This window comes from Limanda limanda, chromosome 21 (genome assembly GCF_963576545.1).
Source record: "Limanda limanda chromosome 21, fLimLim1.1, whole genome shotgun sequence".
NCBI classification, from domain to species: domain Eukaryota; kingdom Metazoa; phylum Chordata; class Actinopteri; order Pleuronectiformes; family Pleuronectidae; genus Limanda; species Limanda limanda.
In genome coordinates this window covers 13,741,384-13,762,992 of record NC_083656.1, presented here as the reverse complement: position 1 = coordinate 13,762,992, position 21,609 = coordinate 13,741,384, and the positions used below count along the sequence as shown (strand labels likewise).

General features: G+C 45.8%; 1 protein-coding gene across 1 annotated transcript in view; it reads right to left on the bottom strand.

Moving 5' to 3' along the window:
* fam20cb (FAM20C golgi associated secretory pathway kinase b) overlaps window positions 1-17,335 on the bottom strand; it is a 51,188-nt gene extending 33,853 nt beyond the window's left edge. Inside the window, exons 1-3 of the mRNA XM_061094586.1 lie at window positions 16,102-17,335; window positions 15,679-15,854; window positions 11,979-12,057 (exon numbers count right to left, since the gene is read on the bottom strand). Of these exons, the coding sequence (XP_060950569.1) occupies window positions 11,979-12,057; window positions 15,679-15,854; window positions 16,102-16,622 (776 nt within the window). The 5' untranslated portion in view covers window positions 16,623-17,335. The remainder of the gene's footprint in view (window positions 1-11,978; window positions 12,058-15,678; window positions 15,855-16,101) is intronic.
* Between the last annotated feature and the right edge of the window lie 4,274 nt (window positions 17,336-21,609).

Genomic DNA, 21,609 nt, shown 5'->3' with positions numbered 1-21,609 from the left:
TATGTGACGATATCTTTGTAAAAATAATGAGGAAATCTTTATTATACTGGATAGTCCTAGATGATTAATTGCGCAACATTTAAAGCTGCACTAATCTATTTTGATTTTGTTCTAATAATTTCATAAATAATGATTAGACAGGTCTCGCTTGCTGTTACAAATCAATAATTATTATCTAATATATTTGTCTCGTGTTGGGGAGCAAAAAAAGACGCTGCTCATTTTAAAACAAACTTCAAAGTAGTACAGAGATAAATGACGCATACTTTTTAGCATTGCCTCTGTCCCATCCACTAACATGAATGCGGTGGGACCTATACTGCGGTCTGCCAGCAGGGGGTGCTCGAGAGGCTTCAGGCTTCAAGCTGTCATGTCGTCTATCGTGATACACAGCCCGCAGGTTACAGATTGTCGTGCTGCCCCCCAGTGGCCAGACTTCAGCGAAAAACAACTTTAATGAAAATTCCCTCAGAATACGTAAATTTTCACCACTTTCTAACTTTCTGCAAATTTTGGTAAGAATTTGAGCATGTTAAAGCCCTCAAAAAGCCAATTCATTTGCCTAAATAATAGTAAAAATAATAATAATCCTTACAATTTCAATAAGGCCTCACCTGACCTTTGATGTCAGTGCTCGGGCCCTAATTGTACACACGAAAAATATCTTAAGAATAATCTCTCTTAGAACCGGCGACAATGTAAAACAAATGAGTGATTTACATTGAAATAATATGTTTATTATACACTCTTGAGTAATATATTTTGAGAACAAACACAGCATCACTGTATTTGATGTCATTTCTGTCACACTCCATAACAGTTGCTCTTTAAGTCAATTATAATCTGTTACCTAATGTTTTTTGGTTCCAGCAGTGATCACATTTGCATTCCGTGCCGATAGAGCACATTAAAATGCTGCGATAAGAAAATAGCCAACTCGCTCTGAGTATATTATTGTGCCACTTACGCAGCACAACCCCGGTGAAACAAATTACATGCTGTCGTCGTTTTAAAAATTATGTTAATTTTCGAAGACAACCGGTGCAGTTTAAGTGCAGAGCCTCACTCTGGTGCAGCACATCCAACCTTCTTCCATTCACTTGAGGCGGCAGTTCATGTTGAGACTTGGGCGTTATGGAAGGCTTTTTAATCTCCCCATCTGAGGCTGGTTGCATCAGTTATTTTGACTATTCTCCTTTTCCAGCGATGAGGAAGTCACTGGTCAGGCTGAGAATTGTAAGAGCAGAGCTTTCTACTTTAATCAAGCTCGTGACGCGTTTGCCAGTTTTGAACAGATGCTGTTTAATCCTGCATCTATACCATAACCAGAGTGCTGACAGCTGTGGTTCACACAACCTCTTCCCCCCCCCTGTAACCCCAGTCGCCTCTCTGCTGTTTGCTAATTACATATCACAACATGCCCTCGTAACGCCACGTTCCAGAATGCCTCCCTGAGCGGCCGGCTCTTCGGGGGGGGAAGAGGGAGCCTAATTAGACCGAGTGTCCGTCTGTTGGAAAGGGAGAGGTGCAGGGTGAGTTGAAGAAATGAGATAAACGCCCAAAGACCTCGCAGTGCTATAATTAAACCTGACAATCAGGAATGTTGGAGAGCGACGGGTGAACATGGTGTTTTACCTCCTGCTTCATTGCGGTCTAATGATCCCCCCAAGGTGTTTTCCCTGACACTAACTGCAGCTTATAAAAGGGATCACTTTCTGCCGTGGGGACAGTCGAGAAGAGAGCAGGGGGCTTTAATGGTGAGTGAAGGTAAAGACAGAAAGAAAGGAGGAGGATCACAGGAGGAAATCTTCGGCTCCGCAGACCGAACTATAAAAGCTATTGATACTTCAGTAAAACTAAAGCTGCGTCTCTTTGTGGCAGCAAAACTTTTTCAGTGTCTTTTACATGAACATCAGAGCACAGCTGTCTCTCCAGGACTTCACTCATACTTGAAAAAGCACTGAAGGATTATGTTTGCACCATGCAGTGCACTTCTGCCTCACTGCTAAATCAAATCACATTGTCCCTATGAACTCGGGACATTTTCCTGAAAAATTTCTAGAGCGACTGTATATGAGAATGCAAAATTTCCAGGGCTTTTCCCACAGGCCCTCGAGCTAAATGTCAGGAAAGTGTCAGCGAGAGGTCACGATAGAATATAGCAGCGTGTCGATGAAGTTTCAAACAAACGACGGATGCAAAACTGGAGGGATATTTCAAGATGAAAAAGCGGTGCCATACCAGAAGAAGAGGCTGGCAAGGATGTCAACTTAGGAAGACAACAAGTTTTGACGAGGTTTTGACTATAAAAGCTGATGCCAATCTTCTGTAAAACAGAAAAACCTACAACAACAACCAATACATGATCTACCCGGGGTGCGTCCTGAAAGTTCGGTAAATGTCCCTGTCCCCAGGTCTGACCCAGACCCATCTCCTGCTGTGTTGTTCAAATGTGATTGGACTCAAATCTCTGGACATTTTCTGTTGAGTTCATGTCTGAAAACAGTGGGACTTTCACCCCGAACCTGTTGGGAAGTTTTTTTGGCCTGAACTTTAAGACTCAAATAACCAAACCTAGACCAGTGAAAATGGTTCTTCCAAGAGAAATGCTGCTGTTTTTTAAGATGTGAAAATGTAGGCCAGCTGCAGGGAGCAACCCAGAAAACGCGAGGTTTGAATGGTACACGAAGACGGATGTTGACATCTGATAGCCGACAGCTGAGCAAAACAAACAGCCGTCAGGCCTCTGTTATTTCTTCACATGCTCCTAAAACTGGTATAAACAGCGCCGAAAGTAAATGATCATGAGTCCATGCTTTTTGGCCAAAAGTAAAAGAGTCTGCGGTTAGATTTATTTAGATTCACCCTGCTGCCAAAAATGTCCAACCTCGTAAGATGACAGGTTTCCAAAACGCCGTCCAGCAAACCGGAGCATTGTGAGTCAGTGTGAATTTTGCTTCCTAAGACCTGGTTTGTTTGTGTTATGCATCGTGAGAGTGAATGAACGACAAGTAAGAATGTAATGAAGATGCCAAAAGAAAGGATAGCGCACGGTGTGATCACACAGCGAAAGTGAAAAGCTCCGTGTGTTTCCCGTAATGCAAATTTTGAGCCTCCTGAATATTTCGCATGTAGAGCAGCTGGTGATTCCTCTTAACTGGAGTGTGTGATAATAAACAAGGGGACACATGACACCGTCCCACTCTCCCTTTGTTCATTAACGCTCAGAAGACATAAAAGGCTCATTTCCAGTTATCAAACACCCTCTGCGCCTCTTCTCCTCCCCCCCGACGAGGACGACAGCCCCGATGATTCAATGTCTGCGGTGATTGTCACATCATCTGTCGAGGTGCACTGTGTCCGGGCAGAGACTAGAGCCTGCCTCTGACTGACGGCTCCTTCCAGGCAAAGAGACAAGATGACAGATGGTATCAAAGCCCACGTTCCCAAAGAAACACGGAGCTGGATCAGGTTTGTTCTGAAACGTTGACGGGCGAGTAATTAAACGTCTTTTTTATTATTTCCGAGAAACAATGAAGGAGTCTATCCACGATGAACTGCAGTGGTGACGACCCGGGAACGACTTGCCTCTGAGACTGCAGAGGAAATCGCCGCACAGCACGCACATCTGAATTGCACGCATGTGTGTGTAAGTGTGTGTGCAGCTCTGGCATTCGCTCGGGTGTCCACACACACACTAACACACACACACACACACACACACAGATGGCAGAGGAATTTCGCCGAGGCTTTGATATGCAGATTGGATGCTGGCTCTGTCATTTCTGCTGGCTGCAACACTGTGTTATCGTTCCTCCAACACAACATTAGAGCTGATAACACATACCTGAAGGGGGCAGTTGACTGATAATATCGCCGAGACATTTCTGCTCCTGGAAAGGCCTGAGCGAGCGTGCTGTATGGAATTTACCACAACAGTATCACATGCACGGGCACATGAGCACAAACACACACACATAGAGATACAAATACACATATATCATCGTGCAAAAACCCAAAATATCACCACTTTCTGTCTCCTAGGCAACTGCAGTAGGAATGCCGTGACAGTTTGGAGTGCCGCGTGTCGAAAGTGGTGAGAGGTTGCTCTCGCACACTCGCACACACACACGCACGCTGAGATCTCACTTGCAGCGACAGCAGTGCAGCGCGAGGAAGTCCTGAGATGAACGGATGCTGATGTGGAGTTTTTTTTTTTTTTTTTTAAAAGCAGTGAGGAAATAGAAAGGAGAGAAGTTGATGCCGGCATCTTACAGACCTGTCAAACTTAATGATTATGCTAATCAACCACACTGATTAAAAATGGCAGCGAGCGTCAGAATCTATTCCTGAGGAAAACATCACTGGCTTACTAATATCTACATCCTACATAAATCATGATGGCTGATTACTGGGGATGGCAGAACGCCAACAATACATTAACAGATTATTACAGTGAGCTATCTCCTTATGTGGAGCTTTTTTTTCTTTCCTGTTCCCACCGGACCATAGATTAGTTGCATAAGCTTCTGTCGCTAAGTGCTCATAGCATGTTTTCCTATAGCATAGCACCGCTTGCTGTCCATTACCACGACAACTTCAGACCCATGTTTAAGGGATTATAATCAGGGTGAGTCAGTTTAGCCTTTATTTTCAATTACTAAATATTCCATCTGCATTTAAAAAAAAGATATTTTCATCCTGTAAGACCATGGATGAGAGAATCATGTTTTTCATCTATAATGTGTTTTGTTATGTAGCGATGTAAGAGCCCATCAGCAATCATCTGAATTAGCCTCTGGGGGCAATGGCCAATATTTTGGGGCTTAGTGGAGATCTGGGAAAAGTCTTGAGTTTGCCGCACACTGGTTGCGTTACTTTCTTTTATCAGAGTTTTAGGTCCAGATGACATTTTTGGCAGCTACCTGCATATGAATGCAGTTAAACATGAACTGAAGCTGAAACGCAAACCAGGAAGCTCTGAAACCAGGAGTCTGCGTATTCACATGTATAATCTGTTTATAGAAATGTAATAACCATTGATGTGAACTAGCAGTGCAATACAAATGCAAGCGCGATTCATCAATAATATGACTCTGTCTTTTCATAGGAGCTGTATAAAACCATGTTCAGGGCATCAACCCTCTTGGTAGCAGACAACCTTTAACAATATAGATCATCTCAAGAGGGATTAACAGTTTTCCATTATGTGAGTCCAGCCCAATGGAAATCTGTCTACGTCTCCAAACGCCATCCCTGACATGGCTGTCATTTCAGCTTGCCCTAGCAACAGTGCTCTGCAAGTGCACCCCCTCTCTTCTTTTCACCTATTTATCCGGCGGTGTTCTTAGCTTGGTATCCAGCCTCAGTCAAAGTGCTGATAGTATTATTATGATGGAGGTTCGGTAGCATGTGGGTGGATTTCACCACTTTTGTGTCGTCTTTTTTTTAAATCTTCATCTCTCTGTACATGCTGGGAACAGCCAGGCTAGCACACAGTGTATTGGGTGAAAACAGTGCAGATGTGCTCTACATGATCCTGGTGCACCAGCAGTGTGTCACACTCTCTGCAGGGAAGACGGTAAGGGGGTCAGATTACCAGGCCTGAGGGCTCCATTTTATTATATGTATCCCTCTGCTGCACACGGAAATATATGTTCAGCTATTGCAAAATCTCGTCTTTACATGTGATGACTGATGTGTGTTTGCGTACCCGCTGAACTCATGCGCTTGTGTGAGCACTTTACTTTAAACTTAGCACTTGAACACAAAATATGCCGTAAACACTTTAATTTCTGCGTCGGCACAAACTGTTGGGCAGACAATAATACCCCGGTGAAACAATTATAGCGCGGGGGAAACAGCCAGAACATTAAGCAGAGAGCTACGCGGCTAAATCACACGTCTCACAGTGGCTGTAATTTTAGATTAATTATTCAACTGGTTCCTCAAGCCGAGCAGAGCCAGGTGGCGGCGCAGAAAAGAACCGAACAGAGACGTTTCCTCAGGTCAGTAAATGCTTTTTTGCAAGCGATTATAATATTCTGCTATTATACACAGCTCTTGAGTTTAAGAAGCGGAGCACGCGCACGCTGTGTTGTATTATGAAGTCAACTTAAACACGCCTTTTGATTAAGAGAAACTGGACTGTGATAGTCGGAGGATTGCTGAGAGTTGACAGTTCTTTTTCAATACATTCTGAATGTTACGTGAATTTGTGCACATAGGGGTGTAATGTGAGCACGTACAAAAACAGCTTATAATAGATGTAAACTTTCCTTGAATTAAAAAAGCATGTAATCCATGCAAATGCTACTGTGGATTTCACTGATGTGCTACCTGCTTTAATGCCGCAAGCGTGTACAGTACAGATTGTAATTACTATACGTGCTGCATATGTCCACGTGATTGTGTTTGAATGCTTCATGCCACGGTTCACTGCGGCGGCTGATGTGTGTGTTGCATTATTTCCAGGTACCTGGGCTGGCAGCGTGCGGGTTAACGTGGCGCCGCGGCCCCTCGGCTCTGCCACTGTGCTGCTGTGAATGTCCTGTATTTTCCAAAGAGAGACACACTCATCATCTGCGCTCTCTGAATGACTTGTCCTGAGGCGGCTCATCCCTTTATTTTCTGACTCAAAGTCGCAGCACAGGCACAGAAGACCTTGCGAGTGCAGCATCACACAGTAAACAAGCACACATGCAGACAAGCTGACAACCGACATACCAACCCAGCAAAAATATATATAAAGAATGACAGGGGGAAAACAGAGGCCCGTCCATATAGAGGTTAGTATTTTTGACGTCCATTTTGCCCGGCGACATACAGGAACAAGGGCTGGATTGTCCTTGTCTCATCAGTCTCCCAGTGTTTACTGTTTGCCTTGTTCAAAGGCAAATTTAGACAGGATAATAAGGCTTTTTGTTAAAACTTGCCCAACCTGGCTCCACACAAAGCTCCGTCAATCTTATTCTTTCACCTCCCACAGCTGAGGCCGCTTAATGAAACAGCATCAACACTTGCATGCGGCCAATTTCCCACTCATATTTCTCATTTAATACAGACATTTTCTCCAGGCTGTTATTTGTGCTCCCGTCAATATGTTATTGACACAAACGATGTGACATCATGTGCCTCCCGTCTCTCGTCTCCCCGATGTGTCAATCAAAAATTACTCAGGGACCCGACGCGGCGCCCGATATGGATCGCTCGGAGGGGGAGGGGCGGCGGAAAGAGCAGATATCTAATTTGCGAAACGCTCCCATGTGACTGAACCCGAGAGTCTTTGGATTGACAAGCGATACAATTAAGCAGAGGCAAGAAGAAACGGAAGACCATCATTATATCAATCATCGCGCCTTCCTTCGTCGATCATCCGCGCTCGTCAGCTAATGGGCTTTGTGAGCTCGGAGACTAATTTCACTGCAAAATGTTGCAATCATGCTTCTCCAGCTCAGAGCCATAACGGCAGGAGGAGACGAAGACGGACGTAAAATAAAAGATTGTTTTCACAACCGAGACACTCAGGTTCAAACTGCTCAGAAAGTACAACACTACAGCTGGGACTCAAACCCACCGTACAGCGGCTCTATATCTGCAGGTGATATTGTAAAAAAGGTCCCTAGATGTCCTTAAGTTTTTATATGTGCACCTCTTTATTTGCACTAAAAGGAACATGGACCTTTCTGACAGAAATAGGTGCACTATATATATATATATATACTGTATATTATTTGAACTTGAGGGTACGCTTTTGAAGGTACAAAATGTCTTGCTGCTGGAGTGGTCCTCCCAGAGGGACTGTACCTTTTCAAAGGGAAACACTTTCTTTCTTCAGGGCTACAGAGCGCTGCTATGGGCTACCACTCCACCTTGTAGTGCTTCCATTTTAATTGGTGATGGCCACAGTTGTGACCCGTTTTTTGCTACATGGCATCCAGTTATCCAATGGGAGTTAAAACTAAGGGGGGACTTACAGCGTGATCAATCGAAGATCAAACATTGTGCACTGGCAGTAATGTTTAGCTTCATTAGCAGGACACAAGGCTTTAGAGTTTCACCTTTCAGGCAACACTGGATTCTGCCTTATCTCTGTCTCATACATAACCACACAGGGACAACTAGGGGCACTACTCGGCTCACACTGAACTACATTTACAAGAACAACCAGTAAGTAACAAGAGTATTTCTTGACTACTTATTCCTGTTTTATGCCTCAAAGTCGGCAAGAGCTGTGGCCGGAAGCATCACGCTTTTAAGTTGCCCGTCCATACGTCTATTGGTCCCATTCTCTTAAGGTAGTATCTTAATGTTTGGCATAAACATTCACTTGGCATGACAGATGAACTGATTCGATTTGTTCCTTCTTTTTAAGGCTTCACTACAGATATAAAATGAGTTTGGACAGACATGGATTTAAACTGCGACTTGACTGATAGAGAATTGGTGGAGACATACATCCAAATAATCATGAGGCAGTTATTCTAGTTCAGTATTTAAAGAGTTAATCTATCTTCTGCCTGTTAATATCCAAATGCATGCAGATGACGTGGTCATTTCATTACACGCTGATTCAGAATAGAAAGCCACATCTCCACAAGCACAGCCCCTGTACCTTGACTTCCACAGGCGTATATATTTGAAGACCATGTTTTTAAACAAACACACATGTTTAGAAAATGCCCCAAACTTGACAGTGCAAAGCGTTTGTTTATTATGGGAATAAAATAATAAATTATGGAAATGCTGCCATTCAGTCCCGGCCATAAGCATAACAGGATGCAGAGGATGACGAAGATGGTTATTGTGCTTAGTCATCAAACTGGGTATTATTCAGGATATAAAATGTTTTTCAACTGTCTGCTGATGCAACACAGGGCTGGGACTCAACTGGGATTTTTGGGTCCATCCCATTAAGTCTCTCTGATCTCACCAGGACTGTAGTCTTCACAAATGTTGCCCAACAGGCCTTGAGTTAGATTAGACCTGTTAAGACTGGGTTTATTCCACGTCTGGAAAAGTGAACCGCAGACAGCAGTTCAATGGGCTGATTCATCCAGGTTTCATCATAGTGGACAGGTATTGTGAGCCATTTTTGTGGTGTCTCAATAGAGCAGACTCTGATTAAATCTCCCATACATCATGCTAAGGTGTGTGAGGCTTTACAGACACATAAAGAGGAACCATCACTGAACAACATCACTCACTGTAGTATCAGAGTATCACTCTCTCTTCTTCTCTCTCTCTCTCTCTCTGAGAGGTATAGAGGAACAGAAAGAAGAGAGAATACCTGTAGAATCAATAGGGCAAGCCTGTTAATGGATTTCTTCATCTGTGCTCTTCAGTAAAGACCTTGCACGAGAGAAAAACAAACAGACCGAGTTGCAGAGAGAGCGAGGTTGAATGATGGAGAATACCTAGAACGTGAAAGAGACGATAAGCAGAGAGAGAGAGAGAGCGGAGGAGCGAGAGTCCAGGTTTCCACAGATATGGAAGGTTGGAGGGTCGATGGCTATACCCAGACGCTGCGTGCATGCCTTTCCTGCCCGCCCCCCCCCCCCCCCCCGCCCCCACTGCCTGACTGCCTGGCACACATTTGCATTAGGAGTGGAGAGGAGCCGAGCAGAAGAGCACAGCCGAAGAAGCCTTTGATCTCTCAGCCTCTGTCTCTTTGATGCACCATGCAGAAACACACCAGCAGATTTGGCAACGAAGGGGATGACGTTGGGTGTTAAGTGTGTGTGTGTGTGGTGTGTGTGTGTGTGTGTGTGCGTGTGTGTGATCTCTGCAATGATGTATATAGCTGGAATGACAATGAATGTGCAAATCTGTCAAGACCTTGATTAGTGTCCAATTTAGCACACACACACACTCTCACACACTATCACACACTCTCTCTCACACACACACACACACACACACACTCTCACACACACACACACACACACACTCTCACACACACACACACACACACACACACTCTCACACACACACACACACACATACACACACACTCTCACACACTCTCTCTCACACACACACACACACTCTCACACACTCTCTCACACACACACACACTCATTCACACACACACACACACACACACACTCTCTCACACACACACACACACACACACTCTCTCACACCCACACACGCACTCTCTCATACACACACACACACTCTCTCACACACACACACAAACACACACACTCTCTCTCACACACACACACACACACACTCTCTCACACAAACACACCAGACACACACACACACACACACACACACACACACACACACACACACACACACACGCGCATGCCAGCATGGGTTGCCCTATTTTGTTAAAGTCAAGTGCATTCAAGCAACAGGGAATGAAAAAAGCCCCCCCACTCGCTCTTGCTGTTTTGGGGGATTATCAAACATCACGGCGGCTCCGACAACCCCGACTGTCAAGCAACAGATTTACATCCAAACCCATCACCCCATGCTTTTCTCGGAAAATGTCATTTCACATTTTCCGTCTGGGTTCAAATTCGAGGCAGTGCACCGAGATAATCGGAGGATTTCCACTCGGTGCGTGTGTATCGACAACACTCTCTGCCTGAGTCTCCTCATCTGTCTCTCTTCCTTCCCCTCGCCGTCTCCACCGGTCCTTGGCCTCTCACCTCTCCTCTCTCCTCCCTCACACCCTCTTCTTTCCGATCTTTAACCCTCCTCTCACCTCGTTCTCATCTCTCCTCTACCTCGGCCTGTCAGCATGATTTCAGGCTTGTTGCGTCTGGCCTGACTTAGTGTGTGGTACGATTGAAGCAGTAATTACACCAGTCCCTAAATAGCCTTTCCTCCCACTGAAAACCTTACTACCTATCATCCACAGGCTTAACCCCGCTCTCCGTGCCTACATGCAGGGGCCAGACAACAGCCTGCGTAGAAAACCATTAACCCACAATTAAATCACAATCACCATAACAAAGGACGGGTGACATTTAAATCCACCAATCGAGAAGGGATTAGAAGCAAAGAGCACTTCTCCCGGGATGTCTTATCTGCTAAATATGACAGCGTGGATAAAGAACAAGTGAATTAATCAAATATTTCACAGTATCTACCGGGTATTTTTTACCACTGGGGAGACTTATCTCCTCTACCAGTTAAGCCAATGTGTATTACAAAGTGTGCAGAGGAAGGCTTTGGTAGAACAGGAACATGTTGTTTTCACCTCTTTATGTGAGATATTAATGATATGCTTTAGTTCACAGGTTGAAATTTGGAGGTAACCCATCCATTGAAAAAGTTCCATTCAGAACCACAAACTCATTTGTTTGGACTGCGTTGTGTTCAGAGCATCACAGGATGTAGGATAAGTCCACTTGTGTTTGCAAACAACCCAAATCAGGTGCTGACTACAAGGCGGTGACATTTAGCTGACAAGAAGTTCTAACCTCAAAACACTGAAAATTGATCAGATGAATCAGTCATAAAAGGAAAGTCGCTGTAGCCCGAGGGCCGGCGACCTCCAACGTGGCGACTGAAGGATGTGCTGTGTCACCTGAAAGCCCCGGGAGGTGAAATGCCTGTTTAACGTTTGGCTCTGACACAGCAGAACACTGTCGGGCCGTCTGTCTGATATCATGATTGTGCTGAAATGAAAGGCAATTTGATATATGGCCAGAGAGGAGAATGAGGAAATGAGATTGATGTTGTGAGGAGAATGAGTAGTTGGTGGGATGGGAGAAAGGAAGTCAGTCGAAGGCTGCATGGTTGGAGTTTTATGCTGAAATGGCACTCAAGGTTTAACGCGATGCAGAAGAGATTGCCTTTTGTCAAAGAGGGTGAACCCGACACAGGCCACCCTGCCTGGTGGAGCAGGCAAGAAGTGAGGGCAGTTTAACCCGAGGAAAACGCTGCTCGAGGAAACTTTCATTTAACACATGTGGAGCATAAAATGCATTTTTTGCTGAAGAGCAAAAATAACTTACTTCATAGGTTTGAACAGAGCCTGGCCGTAGTTCTGGAAGGTCATGATGAGCTTCAGCTGAGTGCCTCCAGACTTCATCGCTGTCGGAGTCAAATAGATAAGACTGCTATTAACAATATATACAATGCATTTACTGTTAGTGCAAAACTTCACATAGCTCACTGTTGAAGGAAATAAATGAGCCGTGCTAATGTAAACCAACAGTGACTGATAAAAGTAGACCCACTGGAGTTGAGTTTTAGTTTCTCAAAGGGTTGGCCGCTAGGTATTACCTAATAGCTGGTTAGCCATTCTGACCTTCGACATTCATAACAATCATACGCCATTTTATCTCAGTAATTAAAAAACACTTACTGAATTCTATCAATAAATTAATAAATAAAACACGCATCTGCCTTGCCTTTTTTAAACGAGTGATTATTTTGTCCGCTCAAGTTTAGAGTTCAGTTAATCTGGAACTGTAGCTCTGACTAACACAAAAAATCTAACGCAACTTCAGTCGACAACAAATTAACAAGATACACAGAAATTACACAGAAATTAATAGCTATAAAATATCAGAAAATATAAAGAAACCTGCAAAAAGTCTCAAAACCCAATGTGAATGTGTTCTGAAGCTGTGTGTTGATTCTAACCAGCAAGCCGAGACGGGCCACCGATTTCTCCCAGTGCTGCTACTGGTCAGTGGGACTGTAATGTCAATGTGTTTGTGTGTGAGAGCGAGTGAGCAACAAAGAGCAATGCACACAGCTCTGAAATGAATCAACGGCTCAAAATGCAATGTTAGTGTAAAAAAAAAAGTATCATTATGAAAGCGCAGCAGGGCAATTATAGAATGTGTATTCATAGTATTTACAATGCGCACGCAGGGTATGCATCGACCCCCCATTGATTCTTTTCATAACAACTTAATGATTAAACATTAGTGTGGCTCCATCTATTTCTATGAAACACCCATTAAGCCGGAATCAAAGCAAAGCAAACCCGGTGAGCCTGCTTACACTAATCTGCTCACAGGCTTCCATAGTTTCGTTGAATGAGATATTGACTGACACTGACATGTCAAGGCACACCTGATGCCTCCACAATCGATTTCCCTTTGCCCGGCTAAGTGAAGCGCACTGTTGCGTGTGTGCATAGATGCGTGTTTGTCCGTGTGTCTGTATTTGTGTGTGCTCGCAGTCTGAAAAGACCGAGGACTGATGTCACAGTGTTTGTTTGATGGGAAGAGAAACAGAGAGGGTGAAGGACAGTGAGTGCCCGACCGCCGCTCTCTGTTCCTATGCTGTTTACTCTCTCTGTGTGAATTCTCTGGGGCGCCGATGTCTCGCTCGCTTTCGCTCTCTTTCGTCTCTCTGTCTTTTTGTGTTTCTAATCATCCCTCTGTCCTTCATGTTTCGTCCCTTTTTGAACATGCTAATGCCGTCTAAAGGCTCTCGAGGACTGGGCTCGGCGAGGACTACACAGAGCTAAAACAATCTGCTGCCTGTTATTTCTTCAACTGATTGGAAACGGCGTTTCGGTGGCCTTTTGCCAAAGAACAACCCTCTCGATCAATTCTCTTATTTATTTCTACATATGGGAATCATGAAGACAAGCCAAATGTTTACAGAGAGAAAATGACAAGCGGATGGATCGATGTCCGCCTGACCTCACCTGCTGCGGACTGTGTTGAGAGACGTTTCAAATAAAGGGTCGTTTAGATTTACTCGATAGGAACTCATGCATGTGGAGCGGCAGTTCAAAGATCATGAAAATTAATGTTTCATTTTAACCTCCACTCACGGTAAGCAAAACCTTTGTTAAAATCATACGTATTATCATATCTGATTCCGCGGCTGCTGCACGCTATGTCTCCACTGATGAACATTGGTCATAAGAGGTTATAGTACAAAATACATCCAAGCAGTCCTATCCTTAAGTTGAGATAATAACTGAGTGCTGTTGGCTTCTATTGGTATTCTGCCCCAGGCCTGTGTTATAAGGCTCTGTAATTACTGAGCCACCATGTATTTAGCCGGCTAGAGACGCTGCAAACTCGTTCCTCTATCCACCGACAGACGAGGGAGCAGATCTGGGAAAAACAAAGACGTTCTTGAGCAGAAAGGACAGAAAAAGAAAGGGAAGAAAGTCTTTGTGGAGTGACCAAGGCAGCACAGGTAGTTCTACAAACAGTTAATCCTGCCTGCCGATAAGTATTTAATCTTAGCTACAGGCCAGCAACAGTTTTGTCATTGGCAGATAAATCTGAAATCTGCAATCACTTTTTACGGTGAGTGCCAGATGCGAGACCTTGAGTCGACAAGCACTCTTGGAATGTGGGAGCTGGACGGAGCCAAAAAGGAAGACAATCTCCCCAGAGGGAGAGAAAAAAAAGCAGGAATAGATTCCATAGAACCGCCCCGGGGTGGATTATTGCCGTCGTCAGGTATCCACCTGCACTTGCAGCAAAGGCTTTGTGGCGTTTTCGGTCGAAAGCTAGATTTGATTTGCGCTTGTCAATTCAAATAAAAAGTCCCAGAATTTGATATGAATCAAACCCCAATGTACAGTAGCTGTGTGATTGGCATTGAGAGCCAGGTGTTATCTACAGCTTGATGCATTCTGCTGCGGCACCTCTTATTCCTGCAGACTCGGGCGGCAGGAGTGTGCAGGCTGATCAGAGTCAGCGCTGTCGTACGATAGATAGCCTGCAGCGGACTTCCTTCTTCATGCATTCTTGCGTGTCGTGGTTAGGCGAGTGTTTATATCATCTGTGTCTGTGATAGCGAGGAAAACACTTGTCCATCACTGAGCAGGCTTTCCTGTCCCTCTGGACTCGTAGACTCTGTTCCTGCATGTTAGGTGCAAATATTCCTCTTTGGCTTACTCTTAAACTGACGCTCAGCGCTGCCAAATTGGACTGTTTTCCACCGACCTGGGCTGCGTCTTATTCGAATGAGCAGGCAAAGTTTTCCGCCTCCTTCTCCTCTCTAGGTATTACAACTGAGGCTAACAGGGCACTTAGTTAAATAGCTGCAATTCCTTTTTACATAGTTATTCGATTACAAAGTCTTTGCTGTGGAACAGAAACCTTTTAAAAGTCTTAGCCCTGCTCTCGCAGACGATTTACAGATACTATTTTATCCCTGTAACCATGGTTTTGGTTACTTCTATTCAGCCTCATACTGTAACAGGATGTGAAGGACTAAATTCCTTATTTAGCACCACAGAACAAACCTAACAAAGTCTGTTTATTGATGTCTAAATACAGGTATTTGTGACCCACTTAAGATGTTTAAAAACATGCAGTTGAATGTTTTTTTTCCTTTAGAAATATTTAAGATTGTTCTACTCTGAGATCTGGGCAACTTGGCATCAAGTCAATTCTGGCAACATTGCTGACGCCCCTTTCTCTTACTTTGACCTCTCATCTGTCATCTAATGACTGTACAGCCAATATGGCCCGGGTTCAATGCATGAGAAAAACTACTGTCTGTGTGCGTCTGCAGGGAAGTGATCTGTCCGAGTGTCATTAAAGTATCTAAGATCATCTCTAAAGCTCAACACACCTTAAGGTTAGGTTTGATTTGAGTGTGACCAAAAGACGTGTGTAAGCTTGACCCTCCATCTGTGCACCCAAACTCTCCTGTCGGCTGTGGCTGCTGCTGCTGCCATTGAGTCACCCCATCTGTTGTTTGTTTCTTTTGCTCATGACTCACCCACACTGGTGATCCTCTGGGTGACCAGGTCCTTCAGGAGGGCATCGATGACCGGGTTGTGTCTGGAGTACAGCTCGTATCGATTAATCCCAATGTGGAAGCGGAGCCAGTTGGGGTAGGACTCTGCTGTCAGCTCCCCTGTGGGGCTGAACTCATCTAAGTTGCCTTCAGTATTCCTGGATGACAAGAGGAGGAGTGAGAGAAGAAAGAATGAGAGTGGGGGGAGAGAACAAGAAAGAGAGGATTTTCAGGTTTTTGTGTAAAGAGTGACAGGTGTTGTGCAACAGCACATGAGCACAGACTAATGTGATTGGGCCGAGCTGTAAGCCCCTGCATGTGATGTTTGGCTTTTTAGACAAATTATAAAAATGTTTAATCAGGGGTGAGAGGCTGGCTGGGACATGCTTCAGGTTTTTTTTTTACCATGCCTGATCCTCTGCTGCCTTGGGGTCAAATCGGATGTCCGTGTTGACGTTGAACAGCGTGTCCTCGTCCGTCAGAGGTGGCAGGGCTCTCTTATACAAGGGGTGCTCGTAGAGAGCCAGCAACCTTGAACCCTTCACCGGCATGTTCTTGGCCCCCGCGGCGTCCTGTATGAACTGTCTCTTCCTGTCCCCGCGCAGCCCGTGGAGCTCCAGCCTGCGGAGAGCCTGCGTTTTGTCCCCGGCCGCCGGGCTCCTCTCCAGGGAGTGGGAGGACACGTTGGAGCTGGGCTCGTTGCTGAAGTCCTGGAGGATCCGCAGGGTGTGCTTGTTGGGCCAGCCCTGCTGCTGCTGCTTGCCCCAGCTCTGGGGCTCCTCGCTCGGCGTGTGGGAGCAGGAGCAGCCGCTGTTGCCGTGCCTCTCCAGCTTCGGCAGCAGGTCGATCATGATGTGCATGGAGCAGGCGATGAGGAACACCATGAGGATCAGAACCCGGAATTTGCGCAGGAGGATCATCTTCATGGTCTCCCGCTTGAGCAGATGGGAGTATTTACTGCAAATGATCACCACGCAGATGAACAGGCTGACTACATCGCTGATGATGTTGATCAGACTGGACGCCAATCGAATGAGATACACATTGAACACGTAGGAGCCATCGTCACTGGCCGTCTTGAGGGAAGGATTCAGTGTTCAGCCTTCGAATCTTCAGCATCAGAGTTCCGCTCCGTGCGCGCTGGTGTCCAGGTGCAGCAGGTCGAGTGGGTTCACGCCGGCGCTGGATTGGCGCAAACCACATTCTCTGCACACAGTCGACCCCCGGATACTGTGCAGAACCAGTGAGCACGGTCCCAAACCAGCTGAGGAAATGGATCCATTAAACGCGGAGGTGTCCGGGAGGTCCGAGTTGCGCGCAGAGGTCCCAGCGTCCAGCCTGGATCCCAGCAGCAGCAGCACCAGCTGGGACGTGGGGTAGAAACGTACTGGGAGTGCAGCTCTTAGCAATAAACTGTTTTGTTTTTTGTGGAAAGTCCCCGCAGAAGGAGCCGACGCGTGCGCTCTCATCCACCTCGGGCGATCCTCGGCGGGATGCGTAATTCTGTCACATCTGGAACCAGAACGCGCCCGTCGGGTAGCGGGAGACAGGAATCCTCCCCGCGGGGCCAGGCAGCCTCCAGGAGCGCAGCTAGTGTGAGAAGAGGACAGCAGCAGCCTCGTGTAGCATGTGTAGGATCTGGGTGGGTGTGTTAAATACGACGGCGCAGTCGGGACTAGATCCTGCCTTTGCGCAGCGTCACCGTGCGCACATTGGCTGAGGGGGGGGAGAGAGAGAGGGAGAGAGAGACACTGCGACCATGGGAAGAGTAGAACCGCTCGTCTGTGCTCATCTCGGGCTGAAATCCTCCTCCTGCACATCCCGGCTGCGCAAGAAGAGGGCGTCTTTTCACCGGCCAACATGGTTCCCCAGTCTGGCTCAACACGCAGCAGCATCCACGCCGTGTGATGTTGTTTTCCCCTTCATCTGCTGGCATCCCTCTGAAACGTCTCCTCCGAGACGACAGCCGATCCATCGATGATACATTAGACAGGCCTATTAGAGCGCTCATCAGTCTGAGGATCCAGTTCCGTCCTGCGCCGCTGCCACTCAGCAGCAATTACATCTTCGATAATGTTTAAAGGGCTGCATGAAATGAAAAAAAAACACAAAGCGCCTTTCAGCACCGAGCTCTTCGTGGAGCAGGGAAATCAGCTGACCTTTCATGCTGCTCTCCAGATGACCTCTAACCTATGTGGAGCTTGTCCAGCACACAGATTACCATGAAAGCCAAACACAGCCATCTCTCCAACATGCAGCCAGGGGATGAAGGCTTCTTTATGACGGCTAATTGGCACAGCATCATGCCTGCAGCCACACGTCTTATTGGCTGTAAATAGGCAGCAGATACAGGGAATACACTTATTATGTTTCACAGCATATAGGGGATATGCATGAGTGATCGTCATCCTGTCTGTGATTACAGTGGGGGCAGTTTCCAGTCAACGCTGGTCGAGATGCACAAATGAGCACAAGGAACGGGACATATCAGGTGTTTTATACCTGCTGGTTGGATCACATGGTATCAAACGCTGAGTTACATGCTCTCTTCACAGTGAGACATGTCTTCCAAGCCATCTTGTCCTGTCTTTGGACATTGACTGATGTTTTATAGCAACTTTATATCTGCATAAAGAAGTGGAAAGTCTGGTCACTGCGATACAGCCGGATACATGGGATCTAGAAATCCCCAGTTCACAATCGGCGGCTGTGGCTGAGGGGTAGAGTGGTCGTCCTCCAACCTGAAGGTCGGCAGTTCGATCCCCAGTCTGACCCATCTCCATGCCGAAGTTTCCTTGGGCAAGATGCTGAACTCCGAATTGCCATTAAAGTATAACAAAGTGCTGTGAATAGATGCACTGTATGATTGTGTGTATGAATGGGTGAATGTAAAACTGTACTGTAAAGCGCTTTGAGTGGTCATAAAGACTATAGAAAAGTGCTATATAAATACAAAACCAACCAACATTCAATGCTCTTAAAAAACAAAATTTTCCAATAATCTAAATTTCCTCTCATTACTACAGATTGTACTCCTATACTACCTACTAATAGCGCAATTAAAACATAGGTACAACTTCAAAAGCTAGCATGATCAGGAAAATAATATATCATCATCGCGCATTATTATAATCACTGTCATTAGAAGTATTGTTCTAATGGAAAATCAAAAATAATCTACTCAAACGTTGATTTCCTCGCACCACAGTGGGAACCACTCCTCTGGTGGGTAGGTGTTTTTCTCTGGTTGTTGCACAGACTGGCAGATTTCCACCCACATGCTGTCAACAGGTTCCACACCCCCCATCATCCCCTGGGAGTTGGAGACTCCTTGCTTTTGTCTTTGTGCAGCAGATCATTAGCCGGGAGAAAGCAGGTTAGCCAGTCATGGTATCTGGAATTTCCCGAGTGCACAGTATGCAGATGATGTGGCAGATTCCTTCTTGGGGCGGAGTCACCAGCGGCGATACTGTCCGGTTTCTCGTTTATATATCTGCATGGGGAAATAAACAGTCCCTGTTTGCCTTGTGAGATTTGCTGTCATGATGGGCCCTCAATTCTCCCGAGACACTCGGTGGGCTTGACCTCGCGGGCAGCGCGGTGCCAACTCCACGGGGGGGCTGTGTGCAAACACAACAGCTCACACTGGTCTCTTTCCTCACCACTGACAGCACAGCTGGGTGTCGTCTGTAGGTCAGGACCTCAGGCTGAGCATAAAATAGTTCTCTTGTTGTTCTAGTTTCGGGCTCTGAAGTGTTGCTGATGCTTAGGGTGTTGCAAGATATGTCTTATATAAAATTGAAGAGTTAGGATAATGATGACAGCAAGCAGGACGGAGCAGGTTTCTCTCCGTTGCCTGTCTACCTGGTGTCTGAGCTGGTGCCAAGGATGTCTCCTCAAATCTTCTTCTGCCATTCTCACAATGAGGTCATCTCTCTCCCACCCTCAAGCACCTAGGGCGGTCTCTCTACCCCTCCCCTACAAGCCAAGTTCCAAGCAGGTGGAAGTTCAGTGTCTCTTATTGTGTGTTGAACGCTTAGTCATTGGTGCCTCTCTGGTGAGATGACGTCTATTGGTTTGGGAACCCATTATTATTGTTGGCATAAATCCAAGTAGCTTCTATGGTGAACGGTGTCCGGAATGATCCTTCCCACCTGCATGCTCTTCAGTTCTTCCTCCCAAGGTCTCTCACCACAATGAAGTCACCTGGCTCCAAAGTGTGAATCCTCTTCTCTACAGCTCTCCGGTAAAGACAGGGTTTCAACAACAAAATGTCCTCTTCACACTAAGCTGCTGTGGGATGTTGTCTTTTCTGATGTCGAGCTTTCCGACAAGTGCAGTATAAGAGGGTTTAAAACCACTTGTGTTTGTTTTTTACCATTGCTCTCAATTTTATCAACACAATACGCAATGCTTGTATTCATATCAGCCTTGTTTCTTCACAAAATTTTAACCAATTTGTTAATTTTATGCTTAGCCTCTTGTGTGAGGGTGTTGTTATCAGAGTTGAGAGCAATGGTTGGAATTCTCCACTGATAGGCATATATGGAAGATGTTCAGCAGCTAGGGCGAGTACAGCTGTGTCCTGCCTAAAGATGGTGCCATGTTCCTGGTGGTCTTGCCGCTGTAGCATCAGAGATGACGAACAGTGGGGGGTCTGCTCTCCTGCTTGATCCCTCATGCCTCTCCTTTCATGCTGCTGAGACTCGGATGGAGCTGAGGTGAATCTGGCTGCACCATTTGGGCAGATGATGATGATGGTGCTGGCTGTGGTCGTCCAGATCAGCTTCTAATTTGTGGATTCTGTCCCTCAGATGTTCTTCTTGCAACCAGCATGCATATTCCTTCCAGCTTCATTCAAATTCTATCTTTTCAATAACTTTCTTTTTTTTTAAATTTCTTTGGTTTTCTTGATGTCTTGCCAGTGCTTGGGAAACAGGGTGGAGATCTTGGCTAATCTGAGGCTCTAACAAGTGGGTGTCGGTACAGCGAGCAGGAAGTGATCGGTTTATTCCAGAAAGAAGCATCAGCTGTCAAACTTGTCTTTTGCGTCACACGTACAAGAAAGCATTGTTGTATTTCTTCTGAAGGGAGTACCCGACCCACCCACAGACTTTCCCCTCTGAATCACTGCGTAATCGAGGGTTTACACACAGTAGATACACTGGCCATTGACATTTTGGGGCCTTTTAACAGTGACTAATTCCCAACAAAGCTAAATGTCCAGGGGGCCGCCTCCTCTGGTGTTAGATGTCAGTGATAGCGTGGGTGTGGAAGACAAAGTGATGCTTGTTGCCTGTCCAGATCTCATGCCAGCCACTGTACCCCGTGGCCTACTGGCCTGGGGTGAAACAAGCAGGGATGAATGTGTATTGATGTCAGTCAGACATGGATCACAGCAGTCGATGGGTCAATGGCTCCTCACAAGGCCTGTCTTGTGCAATCCTAGCTGAGCCTTTCAGGAGGAATTTCTCGGGCTGCTCGATTGTGTCTCTCTCTCTCTCTCTCTCTCTTTCTCTCACTCTCTCTCTCGCTCTCGCTGGGTTGTCACATCAACGCACATTTTTTGAACTCTCATTTTACATGCTGTCAAATGACATTAGCATTTCAGATGTGCTAATGGAAGCGGACTGTAGTGAGATGACAATTTGTGACTCCAAATTAATAATCTCGTTCTGTTACTGGGCAGGAAAAACCGGCCATCATGACATTGCAAAAGAAAACAAAAGAGCCACAGACAAAAAAGGATCCGTCTCTGGGATTTCCTGTGTCAAATTTCACCCTTTGTCTGCAGCTTGCATATCCTCCATGACCCATGTTTTTTGTCTTTCAAAAGAGTGACATAACCGGGCTGATTGAGAAACACCATCCTCCGATATCCCACCTGAACACAGCGTTCAAAGCACCTAGACC